The sequence below is a fragment of the Haemaphysalis longicornis genome, unplaced genomic scaffold (genome assembly GCF_048455015.1).
Source record: "Haemaphysalis longicornis isolate Haplotype H1 unplaced genomic scaffold, Haemaphysalis longicornis Haplotype H1 scaffold_1, whole genome shotgun sequence".
In the NCBI taxonomy this organism is placed as follows: domain Eukaryota; kingdom Metazoa; phylum Arthropoda; class Arachnida; order Ixodida; family Ixodidae; genus Haemaphysalis; species Haemaphysalis longicornis.
The window spans coordinates 451,010,431-451,027,109 of record NW_027526203.1 but is presented as its reverse complement, the minus strand read 5'-3'; the positions used below and the strand labels follow the sequence as shown (position 1 = coordinate 451,027,109).

The following is a 16,679-nucleotide window of genomic DNA, read 5'->3' as shown; positions in this document are numbered from 1 at the left end:
GGGTGTCCGGTGTAAGCGGGCACACGGAGCGCTCGGGCGTTCAAAATATAGTTTCTTGTTCCGTCGGTTCTAGTCAAAGCTAGGTTCCTCGATCGTAACACGGCGACGGTCTGAGAAACGTTTGGAAAGTGTTTAGAACCGATCGGAATAACAGAATGGAATTCTTCAACTGCATGGGTACGCGCGTGCATGGCGTCACCACAACACGACCAAGCTCGACATTGGCGCGAACGAGCAGCAATACCTGAAGCGACGTCGATTCGGAATGCGCGTGCGGCTTTTGCAGCCGTAAGCGGAGTACAGAATTCACAAGCAAAATGATAAAAAAAACGGCCCACAAGGAACGCAGAAAGACTTTGATTGATTGATTGATTGATTGTGGGGTTTTACGCGCCGACGCAACGCAGGCGATGAGGCGCGCCGTAGTGGAGGGCTCCGGATTAATTTTGACCACCTGGGGATCTTTATCGTGCGCCGAAATCCCGTACACACGGGCGTTTTTGCTTTTCGCCTCCATCAGAAAAGCGGCCGCCGCGGCCGGGAATCGAACCCGCGACCTTGTGCTCAGCAGCGCAACGCCTTAGCCACTGAGCCACCGCGGCGGGTACGCAGAAAGACAGACGGCCCGTTCCATAAGCGATGCTGGGGCGCAGAATATCGCAGAAGCAGACGACGCGCGTCACGGGATGTTCTTGCAGACGGCCCTGAGAAGCGAGGCATCATGTGCTGTCACGCTCGCATGGTGCGAGGGGGTGAACGAACCGAGGAAGAATCGCGGCGCGGGCGAAAACGCACTGTTTTGATTTGCAATAATTCCACTAATACTCGTCGCTGTAACAAAATTCTTGAAGGAGGTGATTACTAGGACATTGATTAGTGAAAATGTGAATACCCACGCATCGGTAAAACCTCCTCCACGGCCTCCTTAACCTGTTTGTTGCGGAGTATGGCTTTACACACACCGCTCTGTCCTGAGGCAAATGGTGAAGCAGAGCGCTTTATCAGAACGTTGACTAAACTAATCAAGGCAGTACGTGTCCAAGGAAGAGATTAGGTTCAGAACATCGATGACTTTCTGATGTGTCATAGAGTAACTCCACATGCAACAACACGGACATCTCCTTATAAGCGACTCTTTTGTATACAGATGCAGACAGCACTAGTCAGGACCTGCACCGGAACCTGCAGTTTGTGATGATGAAGTGCGCTAAAACGACCTCACTGAAAAGTTGAAACCGAGCGCATACGCAGACAGAAGGTGCCACACCAAGTCATTTGCCCTCATGCAACAGGACTCGGCACTCTGCAAGCAGCCCAGGCGGAATAAGCTCGTGCCATGCTTTGACCCTGACCGATAAGTTATCTCGGAGGCGCAAGGATCCAAAGTCAGCACAGTCAGTCAGGGGAAAGGAATAACACGCAGCGCGAGCTGCTCCAAGAAAAGTCCAGTGCGGACGCAACACACATGCATCAGATGACGTGGACAAGGATTTTTTGCTCGCGAGGAATGCAGCTGTGTAACCTCCAGGGTGTGCGCTTGCTGAAGTAGTTCGCGCCGTAAGACGCAGAAACCAAACCGAACAAAGAAACGCAAATACGATGGAGTAATAAAGAAGTCGTTGATCAGTATAACCAGGTAATCGCCTATAAAGCACGCCGAAGCCGATTTAGGTGCCCTGAGAAAATTTCAATGCTTTGGTTTAATCGTAATTATTGTCGTCGGGCTCTAACAGCCATCTTTGAAAGTAAAAATTATCGAATGATTTAAACCGTCTCTTATTTGTTCGCAGTACAGCTCACTAACGCTGGAGAGCAGCCCGAACAAGATGCCTGAAAAGAAATTAGTGCCCTTGCATTCTGTGAAGAAGGATCACTTGCGAAGCTGGACGCAGTACACGAAATGCTCGAAACAAAACATGTTTATTTGTAATTTGCGATAGAGAAATTAACACTTAGCCCAATAAAACTGTGAAGGACTCGAGATTTATTCTAGTAGACAAACATTCAGCTATTTCCCTCCCGCGTCGTAGGCATACTGTCTGCGTAACACATCAATCCAATCCGCTCGACCACTGAGGACACCGGAAAGTTCGCATTGGGGTGGTGCACGTGCACGTTTAAACCTCCTCCCGGCACAACGGACATGTCATCAGTGAGGGAATTAAACCTGCATCTGCGCGTGCGCGCCCCCTCCTTCCTCCGCTCCCAACTCGTGCCCGAGTTGTGTGCGCGTGCTTACAAGTGAAAGGCACCGCCAAAACTGTCGCTCTGAAAGCCCTTCAACCTGAACAAGAAATATTGGCTCACGTCGACGTTGCTCTTCATTCGGGAGACATTCCCAGCTGCTCGGAGAGCTGGAACTTGCGGTGGAAACGGCGGCGGCGGCTTTCTGTTGCTTGCGCACCTATTCGCGCTACTGTTTCGGCAGACGCTACTTCGATTCCCGCTGTTCTTCCTAGGAGCGAACGACATGCGTCAGTTCATAGGGAGTCAAAACCTTGAAGGACTCGAGTTTTATTCTAGTGGACAAACATGTGGCTGTCCGTTTCCGTCCCGCGCGTCGTAGGCAGCTCACTTTCTGTGTAACGCACTGACCCAAACCCAAACTGCTCGACCATTGTGGACAGCTGACATGTCGCATTGAGCCGCGAGACTTCCACGTGTTTAAATTTTCTGCCAGCATAACGCGCATGTCATCGGTAGCGGCATGAAGCATAGAGGTGCCGTCAGAAGTAATTGGTTCACGGGAGCTGTGACTGAACTAAGGTGCCTCGATGCCAGCGCCGCCGTACAGGGCGGAGACACCCTTTGAACGGTCCCGTGCCGCCGCTATTGGGTCAAAGTGCCCAACACGTTGTTCTTTTAGTTTCCCACAAGACCCAGCAACGCGAAACAGATAAGATGATTCAAACTTTTCCAGTAAACCGCGTTGCGCCGATAATTTCAGCGTGGTTTTGATACAATGACATGCTGCGGCGGCGAGCGGGTAACCCAAAATGGTGGCGCCGTGTCTCCACCCTGTACGGCGGACGCGTGAATCGAGGAACCCTAGGCTGAACCGCATAGGAGTGCCGTGTAGCTGCACCGGCGGTAAACTAAAGAAGAAGAACACGCATGCGTGCCTGCCGACGCCGATGGCCTCTCTACGCTTCTCAACCGGTTTCTTTTAACGCGGATTCGAGCGTTGTTCGCAGCATTCTGATCTCGGCGATGGAGCTGATAGCAGACCCACCGAAAAATGCTAGAAAAAGAAATAAAATGTCACTTCAGATCCCTGCGATTGTGACGCATCTTCAGCAGCTCGCCTGCGCTGAAAGTGTGTGAGCGGCGCTGCCAGATACCACCTCTGCTATCAGCGCCATCGCTGAGACCAGTATGCTGCGAATATGCTCAAAGCCGCGTTAAAAGAAGTGGCTTGAGAAGTATAGATGGGCTATCAGCGTCGGCAGGTGCGCGTGCGTATTCTCCTCCTTTCGTTTGCCGCCGGTCCAGCTACACGGCGCTCCTATGCGGTTCGGCCAAGAGTTCTAGGGGAGCAGAGTTGCGCGTGCCTTCGCCATCTTGAGTTCCAGGTCATGCGGAAAAGCCACCCGTCTCGCATGTACGAGCTGCCGCCGGGCCGCCCCGCCAGCGGCTGCGGCGGGGAGTGGCGCGGACACAAACAGGCGCACGATAGTCTGCTGCTCATCGGCTGAGGGGCCGCCGCTGCCGCCGCTGCCGCAACCGCCGATGCTCAGTTGAGCAGAACTGACTGAATACGGGGTCTTGTGCGCAGCACTGGAAGCGGGCTTTCCTGTCGAACTGGAACCCGCGGCATGTGTCAATCAGACGCGCTACTCTTGCGCTACGCGATATACAGGAACTCTAGTTCGGCCACAGCTCCCGTGCTCCAGTTACTTCTGACGGCACCTGCGCATGCACGACACCCTGTTTCACCCACAACCAGCCTAAACCGGCAACCGGTGATGGGCGCGTGCTGAGGCATGAAATACAGGGACGAAAATGTTGCCCGGAAAGCCTCTCATGCTGAAATAGAATTATGGGTTCCCGTCGGCGTTCAAAGCGGGCAAGTTGCACTGGTAACGCCAGATAAGGGCTCTACCACCGTTATCAGCCGATTGCGCAGCTTGTGAAAGAGGCACCGCTGGTGGCTAGGCGAATAATAATTATAAAAGACGTGTCAGCGGTGGCGTTGAGGAGCGCCGCAGCGTCGCCGGGTATATCGGCTTCACCGGAATGAAAACTGGGGAAGTTAGACTTATACTGCTTCGCAGTAAAACGTAAACATAATACGCAGTGTCTAGAGTGCCGTCCGACGGCACTCTAGCTGATCGTTGCAGGCATGGCTAGAGTGCCGTCCGACAACATTCGAATATTTAACACTACGTTAGCACCAGCCAAAGAGTCTGTCGTTGTAGTGTAGAATTTTTTTTTTCTTTATTGCCCATCTCGGACAGCAACACAAGGTACCAGGTACAATGACAAAGAAAAAAATCCCACTAATAAGATCCGTCTTAGCTTTTCGATCCCAAAGTCGGTAGTTCGAGACCGGCTCTTGCCTCGGTTCTTTTTTTTTTAATTATTTAATTGAAGTGTAATTTTTATGCCTTAGGTTAGTTTGGTGTTTTAAATGATTTCTTTGTGTGCGTTAGGTTATCTTATGTTATGTTTAGGTCAGGCTGCCTAGCTTTACGTTATCTAGAGCGATGTACTGCCAGACGCGGCAATTTTGTTATAAAACGCCGGTGGACGTCGATATAGTGGAGTGCTTACAATACGGTCGGACGGCACTCTAGACACGGCCAACATAATATCGTGAGGCGCTAAAACGCGTAACTTAATGTTGCGAAAGGGGGCAGGCCATTCCAGGACACACTGGAGTGACGAAAGTGCAGAGCAAGCAAGGCTTGTTTACAGACAACTGTTTTAATTAAAGGTTATTTTAATAACGAATAACAAATCTTAATTAACAAAGTATTTTCATTGCACATAAGAGCACTGTAATCGTCCTTTACTGCACAAGTCTACCATCGAGCGCGATTCTTCCGTGCCACCATGGCATTGCTCTCGCCGCGACTTCCCAGCCAGCAGCAAGCGGTCGTTGCGCCAGCTGCTGTCTTTGAAGCGGCCAGACGCGGTGTACGTCCTACCATGTGCAGTGCTTCTGAAGCGATTGGCGGTTGAGGCGCCTTCTTTCCTTTCTGCGTCCCCGGACCGCCCGGCCGTCGACGCTGCGTCGGGGCTGTTTTCTTGCTCGCGGCGTCGCAGGTCGCGCCGGTGACCGACCAACACTGTTACGACGCTCGCTGAGCGCGTGGGGCGCTGATCCCAGAAGTAAATCTTTGTCGCCTCCGTTCTTGCAAGCGCGGTCTTGGAGCCGACCCTGGTCGACCAGATCAAAACCCCGAGTAGAAGCCGGGTCCATCCTGCAGCTGATGTGCACTTGCGCACGCCGTCGCTGTTCACGGATCGCTCACCTTCGGTCATCGTCACAGTTGCGACGGGCGGCTGGGTGCTCGCAACGGCCCGGTGCTTGGATTGACGAAGCGATTCGGGCATGGGCACGTTTTGATCGAAGAAGGACAACATCTGTTTCACATCGTAGCGGTAGGCGGTTGGCCTACATGGTTGGCCTAGGCGGTTGGCCTAGGCGTTTGGCTCGGGTGGCCGCGACTACGATCGGTGGCCCTTGACTACGTGCAAGACGTCCGCTGCACTGGTCGTCGATACCTTTTCACGGGACTGCTGCCGAACCCTGTACTCGGCGAATCAGCAGATGACAGCGAGCCACCGGTACGCGAGGTGGTGATGATGATCATGTATAGGTGACGTGGACGAAGTTTATAATAACCCTTTGATCGGTGACGATGGTGTCTCCTTAAAGGGGAACTAAGGAAGTCCCGCGGCGCGCACACATATAATGTTGACGTTAATATTAACAGTAACATTAATGTTAATATCATTATTACCATCATCATCGTCATCGTTCGCCGCTGCCGCTCCTGCTGCTCGCTATGCTCGCGGTGCTTGTGCGCCTCCGACGAACGCCGTGAGATTAGCCACTATGAAAATGTTCGTCGGAGGCGTGCCACCACCAGGAGCAGCAAGAGCGGCAGCAGCGAACGATGATGATGATGATGGTAATGATAATATTAATATTAATGGTAATATTAACGTAAACATTATAACTGTGCGCATCGCGGGACGTCCTTAGTTCCGCTTTCTGGAGACAGCTGCGAGAATTACGTTCTCGAAATTCCCACGGCAGTCGCCTGTGATCATTACGCGTGTAGGCTGCTTCCTTGACGTTGTGGTATACTACCCAGCTATTCCACTCCTGGAACAGCTGACCTGCGCCACATAGTCCATTGGAACCCAAGACGGCCTCCTCCTAAATCCCTCCAAATAAGTATTCATTTGAGCAGTGGAAGCTCGCTGCCATGCGCAGCTCAACGCCTACAACCCAAAAAGTGTAGGGTGGCAAGGGCATGCGCCATATAGGCTGTTCTCCCACTCCCGCTGCTTTTTGTCTAACTGGCATTAAATATGTCCTTACCACCATCATACTACCCGCTTTGAATACTGAAAGACCGGTTCGAATTTTTTTGCGGTTTCCAGAATTTGGCGAGTTTCCTCTCATCGGGCTTTACTTTTTTTCGTGGTTTAAGATCTACCTGGTCTGACCATTGCTTAAAAATCTTGTTTCTAGAACTAATTCTTGTTTCTAGCTGGGCGCGTTCAATTACAGGAGTTTTAACAAAAAGCTTCTCTTAACATGATCAGTTCCATAGGTCTGCTCACATGATTTGAGGTTGAAAGTCAGAGATTGCCGTGTCTGCGTCTCTTTCTGCGCTTTCCTTTCTTCGTCTCTCGGTGCAGATTACGCAACAGACAGACTGGATGCAATTCACGCGGCACCCTGCCCACAGAGAGAGCTCTCCTCCGCGCGCCCTTTTCCTACGCGGTCGCGTGGCGCCTGCAACGGGGCACGCATCATGCTAACGGTGCCGGGTCAGCGCTGTGGTTAGCGCAATTGGCGGCTGCGCCGCCGGCCCGGGTTGGAATTCCTCATAAACCCAGGTGTGATTTTATTTATTTTCTCTTTAAAGTGGTGGTCATTTTGATACCATTCGTTTGTAGGACGATGATGAAGATAACTACCGCCAATTTTCGCGTTTGGTGAGGGAGAGAAAAGCAACCTTATTCGGCCCAGAAAATGGAGAGGAGCCAGCGACGAGGATCTTGGGTCCCAGCAGGCGACTTCTCATCTGGGTGGCTTGTACTCATGGCCTTTATCTCTTTCGGGACCGCTCCATAGGCCTCCTGAAGCTGGAGTTTTGGCGACATGCAGCGCCCCTAGCGGCTGACGCCTCTGGGTAGTACAAAAGCAGACGACCCTCGCCGCCCTCCATGTGTTTTCAATTGCAAGCCAGAGTGAAAGTTGGTTGTGGCGCTTTGTGGCGTGTTTAAATGACTGCATACTGTATCAAATAGCCCCTAAAGTAGTTGCAGAGGCTAAGTAAAATAAAATCCGCTAAAAGAAGCTGATTTGTCGGCTTTCTTTTGAGCGAGCTGTCGCGGTGGTCGCGGCGTGGGACAGTATCGCCAGGTCGGGTGGTTTAACTGTTTGACGACAGCTACAGTTTTTTCTTCTTGCGTGCGGTCGACAAAAGAAAGTTCACGAGTAGCATGAACACGGAACGCTGCTCATCCTATATCCTGAGATAACTGCCAAAGGTTGCTTCAGTGGGAGCATGCAAGAGAACGCAAGAATTGCGCAGCCGACTCATCTGACACTGCTGGCCTGGCACCGCCTTTGAAACGAGTGGAAATTTTGTTTCGTATTTTCGCAGCAAACTAAATGATTCTTACGCCGCACGTTTTACGCCGCACGATTTACGAACGTCAGGGTACATGTATACTAGCGAGTAGGTGGGGCAATAGCGCCAAATAAACAAATTAAGCGCTATTAAAGGACGCAAAACATGCACCGAATCACACGCCCGCTGCCTGCAGGTATGTGTACTTCTATAACATCACATAACACAGCCGCATACACGGCGCGGGGCCCCGAATATTTACATACGAACATCACTGACTGTGTTGGTTTTCTAGAGCACGGGTCGTCGAGCCGACACGCCAGTTTTGACTTCAAATGGAGTTAGACAGCGAGACAAGAACAGAGAATTGGCGTCCTCCAGTTGAATCCCCCCCCCCCCCCCCGTCTTCACACTTCGCCAGGTTATTGTCAAATATTATTAGAAATTCGCTGAATTTTTTGTCTTTGCATTCAAAGCCCCCCTCCTCCTCCCACCCGATTTGCCGTCCGGACCTCCGCCGTGTCGACTGCATGGAACTCGGCCGTTGCTGACCCTCATTCTAAGCTATTAAGTGCGAACTGGGAATGTATGCTGCAAGAGCGTAATTAAGTAAAGTGAGAGCAAACAAGGAAAGCGAGCGGCCTCTTAGTTCTCCCGACCACTTTGTTTTACGGCCGCTGATTTCGGAATCGCAAAACAGATTTCACGCTTCTGACGGTAGCGGCATTTTGTCACTGACACACGCAACAAAACGGCAAGCTAACGCTGCACCATGTATTCGTAACGGCGACGCAAAATGAGCACTGTTTAATGAAAGTGCACGCATAGTGTGCAGGTACGCAAAAGAACGGCGCACCGCAGCAGGCGAGCCTGCGGTCCGCCGGACTCGCTGGCTCGATCATCGCCGATTGCGTCACTCTTCTTTTTTGATCGGCTGTATTTGAGAAGTCTTTGTCACATAGAGTATTAGTTTAAACTAGAAATTTCACTTGAAATTTCACTTCGTACGACCACCGATCGGTGAACCTGCGAGTAGCAGACGCCATCATGGTCCCGGCACTTTCGTCGGCGCTGTGAACGTGTTTAGCGCTGCAAAGCTTTTTCCCCTAATGCCAAGTTGATCGCTGAAATAGATCGGACGCGTCGGGGATGAGCTGGTGACCACGCCGCAAAATAATCGCGAGTGTCGAGCTCATTTTGCTTCTGTCAGCACGAGATCCTATGGGACCCGCGCAGCTTTGTACTACCCGGAAGTACTGCCCGGAAGCCGCTTGCGCAGCGCCCCCTGGGCAGCGCAGGAGGCCTATAGGCCATCGATCACATATGATCGATGGTTTCGCGAGCCTGCAGAATACAAATTTTCGCTCGATGGAACACCTAGCGACATCTAGGAGATAGTTTGAAAATTGGAGTTTTCGCTTTTGTGAAGTTTTTTTTTTTTTTATCGCCAGGCGGCAACGCATCAGATATTTTATTCTGACGGGCAGTGGTTTCAAATGTAAACAAACATGGCGTCATACTCGCGCGAGCGCGATAAGAAATCCGCCTCGTCTCGTCTCGCATCATATCTTCACCTTCTACTGTGGATTTTAGCGATGAGAGTGGCAGTGAAGAGTCGGAATGCGGCTTTAGAGATCGGATTTCAGCTCGAGTGAGGATTCGGGTGTCGATCAGCCTGGAACATCAAATCGCGCTCAAAGGTAGGTGTTGGTTTCGGTTTCAATTGGCTCTGGAGTAGGTATGTGCGCTCGAAATATGTTCTGGCTGGTTTATATTTATTCGCTAAGGTGTTAACTACCTATGGTGGTGATCTCCTGCCACCAGCGCAGAAACGGATCAAGTTTTCGCCGAGATGAGAGCCCGGTGTGTACCTGGGCGACGACGTAGCCATGGCCCTAGTGCCAAAGAGATCACACACAAAACAAAAAACCTGTTACACCTAGCCGCATCAAACTTATGCGATGAAGAAGCAAAGCATTGTGTTAGATTTTGTATATCCTGAAAGAAGTTTATTCTTTTTTAATATCTTTATATCTACGCTTTTTTCTATCTTTTTCTGTAGTTTTTTTACGAAGTTCTTACTTTCAGATTTTTTCATGGTTCTACCGGCAGTGTTGAAGTAAAACTTGGTATTGTATGTCAAATAACATATAATTAGCTGCATTTTGGTATATGCTAAGGCAGGATGGTGCCTTTGCTTTATGTAAAAAAAAATTTGTACCGAGACCTTCCTTTTTCATCACTTTTTCCGGCGGTCCCGAAAGAGTTATGTTGTGCGCAACTCAGGACCGAGGATGCAGGACTAGGCTTTGACCTTAATAAAGCTTCTCTCGGCATATTCCACGGTTTAGAAGCTTTATTACAGCAGCGCGGATTCGTGTAAAATAAATCCAGGACGTGGGCATAGCAAATCAAGGGGACACAAAGCGCGTTACGACAAGACGAAAGGAGGAGCCCGCACACAAAATGCCAGTGCTTGTACTGTTCGTACGCGTTCTTTCTTCTTTTTGTCCCGCATTAATACTTTCTATGCCCTTCCCAATGCAGAGCCTCTATCCAAAAAACCACGAATTGAGACTGCAGGAAATAGGCTAATTTCGGCATCATGGAAAAGCACATTAGGACTCATGGGGCATCTTTCATTAAAGCGCCGTAAGCCTTCTCTAAACCCGCACAAAAATGCATAATTGGCAAAGACATTTAATAGCTATGACAGTGCAAATGTAGATGAATGGTAACGGCAGAAAACACTCTGGTGGAAGCTGCGGCATCATCCCCATCCTATAGCCCCCGCTTCGCATCATCGCGGCCTCGGTGCGTGGGCCGTGTAGGGCAGCCCCAGCCTCACCGTGACCAGCACTCGATGATGTCCCCCGCCTCGTGTTCCCAGCCCGTGAGCAACCGATCCCGACTACCTGAAACAACACGCCATCTCGCCTGGTGGCTTTCTCAGCACCTTCATCGGTTCGTCGTGGCCTTGCGGGTGCCGCAATTCCGGTGGTTCCGGAGACCAAACCACCCCAAGCCCGTCATCGTCATCTGCGGTGGCAACGACTTTACTGTTGACCAATGTCTCATCTCATCCTCCCCGCATCTGATCATTTACTGAGGCTTAGACCGAGTCGGTCGCCTTCCACGAGGGGCAATGTTGCTGTAAAGGGAAGACGCGAGCAGGGGAACATGGCGCTGTGCTTCCAGCCTCTGACGACGAATATCCGTGCGGTCGTGAGCTCGCTCATGACCCCCTTCTACACATTGTCTTCCATGGTTGTATCACATCTGTCCGGTCACCGCGTAACCGTATAACCAAATGAAACTGACAGTCGAACAATATTGCCCCATGAGACTCAATGTACAGTCCACCATCAACTAAAAATGACGGAAAGTCGCCCAATCTGGCTACAAAGGCTCATCTTATATGCAGTGTCTAGAGCAGGTCAGAGCCCCAGCCGTGGGTAGAGTGCCGTCCGACAACGCAGGTCAGCGCCCCACTCATGGGTCGAGTGCCGTTCGACAACGTTCGAATATTTAAGACCGGGCTGATACAGGCAACACAGAGTCTGCCGTTGTGGTGTAGAAGTTCCGTCTTAGGTTCAGGCTACTGAAGTCGGCGGTTTGAGACCGGCTCGCGCTACCTTTAACTTCTTTTTGCATTCTTAAGCTTTCGTTATAATTTTTATGGCTTAGGTTATTTTTTGGTGTTTGAAAGGATTTTTTGTCACTTTGTTTGGTTGTGTTAGGTTATTTTACGTTGCGTTACCCTAATGGAGGTGAAGTAGTGCCAAACGCGGCATTTTTTCGTCGAAATGCCAACGGGCGTCGCTTTAGTGTAGTGCTTATAGTACCGTCGGACGGCACTCTAGACACAGCCTATATTATGTAGCGCCCATTCGCGATTGACCCAAAAACAAAAATAAAAATGAACCCACAAGGTGCCACTAAGAAAAAGGAAGGTTTGTGAAACAGAGAAGAGGCATAGAATACGTACGCATTTAGTATTCATGAATTTTTCACGAGAACGCGGGTTCGATTCCAGGCCGCGGTGGCCGCTTTTCTGATGGAGGCGAAAAGCAAGAACGCCCGTGTGTACGAGATTTCGGCGCACGTTAAAGATCCCCAGGTGGTCAAAATTAATCCGGAGCCCTCCACTACGGCGCGCCTCATCGCCTGCGTTGCGTCGGCGCGTTAAACCCCACAGTCAATCAATCAGTATTCATGGATTTTCCGCACATTTCCCCCTTATCTGCTCTATGCGTGAGAAAAGCAGAAGGATACAAAGCGAAGTGGGGAACGTAACAGACGACCTAAATTTCAATTGCAGCCCTTATTTTCCTGGAAATTCTTTTAGAGTCCAGTCCAAGTACAACCAGTAATTTAGCCCAGGCCAATCCCCTTTTGTGGGTACGAGGAAGCCCCCTCCCAGTAGTTGACCGCCTATGGTGGCTTGTTGGCTGTAGATCGTAATATTTGGAGTGTATTGCTTGAATTCAGGTTCCTTTATCCTTGTGCTCTGTATTTGGTGTCTATTGAGAGAGATCCACTCCTCTGATTTCTTCTTTTGTGGCCATGATATCTTGCATCAAGAGCACAACCACCACTACCATCATCATCATCACGCCCTACATTCCCCAAGATTCGGCCCTTTTAGCCGCAGCGCACATGCTGCTCGCTGGCTAAGTTAATGACGGGCTGGCGTCATCGACTGTGACAATACGGTGGGCAACAACATCCAATGCGTAGCTACATCTAAACACATGTCAACACATCAAACGAGCCAGTACGCCTAACCATCCAAAACATCCAATGATAAATTTTGATGTTTAAGCGCACAACGCTTAAACATGAGCGCAGAACACGCACACACGCACACACACACGCACACACTTACACACACACACGCGCGTACGCACACACGCACGCACTCACACACACACAGAGAGAGAGAGAGAGAGAGAGAGAGAGAGAGAGAGAGAGAGAGAGAGAGAGAGAGAGAGAGAGAGAGAGAGAGAGTCTGGCTAAGTCTGGCCACCTGCAAATGCTGCACCTCCGTAACCATCGCGCCTTAGTGGAGAAATCATTCAGGGGGACGCACAACTGTCTCATGCCATGCGCCGCAGGCGCCGTGAAACAGGCCACGAATCCATACTCCCGTGCTACCTCCGCCGCACCAAGAGTATATTTGTGCGGCTGGGCAGATTCGGACATTAGGAGTTCTCGCTCGCGACGGAGAGTTTAATTCAGTTCAATGAGTTCGCCGTGCATGCATATGCGAGCGAGTTACGCGCACGACATTGCTGTGGGTTACTCAGACTAATCCCGCTGGTGCGGTGGGACGCGAAGCAGATAGCAGAATAGCACGCCACAGGCTGTGCAGACATCAACGTAACAGCTGCTTCCTCTCGCGTCGCGGAAGAGCAAGCAATGAAAATATGCTGAACATGCAAATACTCACTGCCTTGTTTTGCATTAGGAAGGTGGTTGTTTGGCACCAGATATATCCTCAATTTGCTACAAGCCATCAACATCGGTGACAGGTGGCATGTTTTGCACATTTTTTGCAATTTTAACGCGTGTGATAGCGTCGATCAGCTTCATATAAAGGATCGCTAACTCGATAAAGCATCACTGGGCAGTTTCTACGTTGAGGAATTTTGGAAATGGTATTGAACTGCCTGTCTGTTCCAGGGTTGAGAATATGTAAAGGATATGAGAAGTAAATGCATTGCGGCAAGTTCTAATTCCCCGGCATGTAATTGGAATGAAATGGAGATGCTCATCTGCAATACTGCTCGCTAACCATTCGTCATGTTATGTATCACTCAAGTTATTCTAAATATTTTGCTGACCCATTGCGCACTATAATATCTTCAATCCACCCTATTTTAAAGTAAATAAAGAAATAAAATTTTTCAAGTGGCACGAAAACATCAACTACAAAAGGTGCTCATCATTGAGAGACGTGCTCCTCGGGGGTTTATTTGTGGTGGCCGTGTAATCTTTGGAGGTCATGAGCAGGGAAGGCTAGTGGAGGGTTTGAGGCTGGCGACGTAGAGGTAGCGTCCTGTGTTGAACTTGTTTCTGATGGCCTTCTGCGAGCGGTTGGGCGCGTTAGACAAGCTTGTGTGAAGGCAGGGTAGGCACTCCTGGAAATGTGCAACCTGGTACCCAGAGCACTCAGCAAGTTCACGCCACCACGGCTGCCGGTCGAGAGTGTGATTGGCGAGGCTCAGGGCAGCGCCAGCAATCAAACTGGGAGGGAACCGCAGGTACGGGTCATCGTCCAGCAGGGCGAGCTCACAAAAGTACTGGGCCAGAAGTCTGACACCGGCCGGGGCCTTGCTGACTTCCCCAAAACGCCGCAGGAAGTAGTAGATGGTCGGGGCACAAATGTTGTAGTCAAGAACTTTGAGCATCTCTTGTTCCATCCACAGCAGATCCTCTTTGGTGTAGATGTCACCGGTGGCGTAGAGCAGCTCGCTGCACCGTAGCTGATATCCTCCCTCGAACTTCGACGCAGTGAAGAGAGCAGCTGTGCCGAGCAGTTGGAGACAGTTGCGCTGCACAGACATTAGGGACAGGAAGCGGTCGATGTAGGAAACTGCCAAGAACAGTTTCTCATCGTGAAGGCCGTATTCATCAGCCAAGGCTACGATCCAGTCCACGAGGTCGCTGCGCATATACGAAGCAATGTGCGGCTGTCTGTGCATGTACCATGGGTCTGGCAGAAGCTGTTGCTCTCGGTTCCTCAGGTAGTTGTACAAGTCATGCCAGTACAGTTCGCTCATCTCTTTATCCCGAGTTTCAGTGTAGGACATGTCGAATGTGCGGATGGTTGGGTTCAGGACACCTGAAGGCTCCCCTTCAGCCCCCTGGAAATCGGCGAGGCTCTGGATGGGCGCTGCTGCAGTTCCACATTTGGGACCTCCTGCACAAATGATGCCGGCATCATCTCCCTCGCATGTGGCAAGCGGCGTGAGAGCGGGACCAGTCCCGTCATGTGCGTCCTCTTTCGCATTTTCAGTCGGAGCATTGTTAGACGATGAGTCTTCCAGTACATCGAGGTCACTTAGAGAAAATGAGTTTTCGAAAGAAGCAGGTAGTCCCAATGACCTGCCTGCCGGAGCCGTCTCCCGCTTGCGCCAATCTCCCCTGGGCGACGGTTGGGAATCCGTATTAGACGAGAGCTCTCTCAGGGCCTGCCTGTTGGTTACGGTCTCCTGCACGAACCCCTCGGCCTTTTCAGGTTGCTCGATAATCTTGTTTAGCGTCCTCTGGTTCTCGTTGTCGTCGAGGGATCTGTCGCCAGCATCACGTCCCGCCATGGTAACTGTACTCGAGTTCCGGAGCTTTTCCCTCTCGAACGATGCCCGCTCACCGCGATTCTTCAGTGGCCGTCGCCCTCCATTGGTTCATGCAGCGAGCCGAAGTTCTGGGCGCTCGCTGGCCGCCGCAATGCTCGTGTCGGCCCCGCGACAAACGGCCGCGCGCGATGCTCGAGCACAACTGCCACGGGCTGTTTTCTTCCTTCTCCCTTTTTTCTCGTTTTGTCCTGACGTCATCCCAGAACTATACTCGCCATTCCGCTTATTTCTCTTCGTCAATGTCCGTAGCAGCCGTGAAATACTGGACACGGCGGCACCACCAGCATGCGGCTGCTTGACAATCCGCTTGTGTTATTTACGCAGTTTCTTCTGAGCATCGTACTTCCTGCGGATGGCGAGTGCACCGGCCGGCCCGGCCTGATCACGGACTATAAACTTTGGAAGGCAACTGATAGCAACGTTGGACTTGCTCTTCGATGGTCGCTGAAACTACCAAGCCACGCATCGACGACATGCGCAAACGAATGCGCAAGGGACATTCGGACGGCGCCACGCCTGGAATGGGATATAAAAGGGTCAACCTCGTCGACGGCGGTCACTGGGCACGGCGGCACCATCAGCATGCGGCTGGCTGCTTGACAATCCGCTTGTGTTCTTCATGCAGGTGACACGATACGGAAAGTGCTTCCGGTGTGATAGCCCATTTTTAAATGCGGAGCATTTCTTAGGCTCGCCAACTCCTCCGTCCATAGGCGTCCGCAGCTCATGACGTCACGTCGAGGCGCAGGTGCGCGCCTCTCCCTCGTACCCTCCTCGCTCTGAACAGCTGCGGCGGTGCGGCAGGAGCGCATCTGCGCGCGCATGCGCCGTAGCTGCCCCGTGCGCCTCGTCGCTCTCAACAACAGCTGCGGCGGTGCGGGGGGAACGCGTCTGCGCGCGCATGCGCAGTAGTTACCCCGTGCGCTCCGTCGCGCTCAGCAGCAACAGCGGCAGGTGTACACGTGATAGCGGCGTGCTAGCGGCGTGACAGCTGCGTGACAACAGCGTGGTGGGGGCGTGGAAAGGTCGCGCGCTTGTGTACGGAAGTGCGCGCATGCGCGTCTCTCCCCCATACTCCTCTCGCTCGACAGCGCGCGCAGTGTATATAAGCGGCGGAGCGCGCGTTCGAACTTCAGTCAAGTGCGTCTTTGCTTGCCTTTCGTTTGGCTCCAGATGAAGTATAAGCGATGGAAGCAACAGTACCGTCAACAAGTTAAGCATTCCAAACCCTCCCCACATCCAAACGGTAACCACAAACTACCCAATTACGCAACTTTCACGCAACACAACAACCCCTATGCGACGCATTTACTCGAGTTCCCCCCGTGGGAAGATGCAGGCGGGCGGCTTTTTTTTGTTGGTGCTGCCGTGCCCTCGGCCATGTGAAGTGCTTTGAGCTTGCTTCGTTCTTGAGGGAGTTGCTGTTGTTGGCGGGTGACATTGAAGTCAATCCTGGGGCGGTATTCCCGTGTTTTGTCCCTTTAAAAAGTGTCCCTTT

At 51.4% G+C, this 16,679-nt stretch overlaps 1 protein-coding gene across 1 annotated transcript; it reads right to left on the bottom strand.

Annotated features, from left to right (window-relative positions):
- Positions 1–13,760: 13,760 nt before the first annotated feature.
- On the bottom strand, positions 13,761–16,183 carry LOC144173267 (G2/mitotic-specific cyclin-A-like). Its single transcript, XM_077701757.1, has one exon. It carries the CDS (start codon positions 15,140–15,142, stop codon positions 13,826–13,828), a length of 1,317 nt encoding a protein of 438 aa, XP_077557883.1. The 5' UTR covers positions 15,143–16,183; the 3' UTR covers positions 13,761–13,825.
- Between the last annotated feature and the right edge of the window lie 496 nt (positions 16,184–16,679).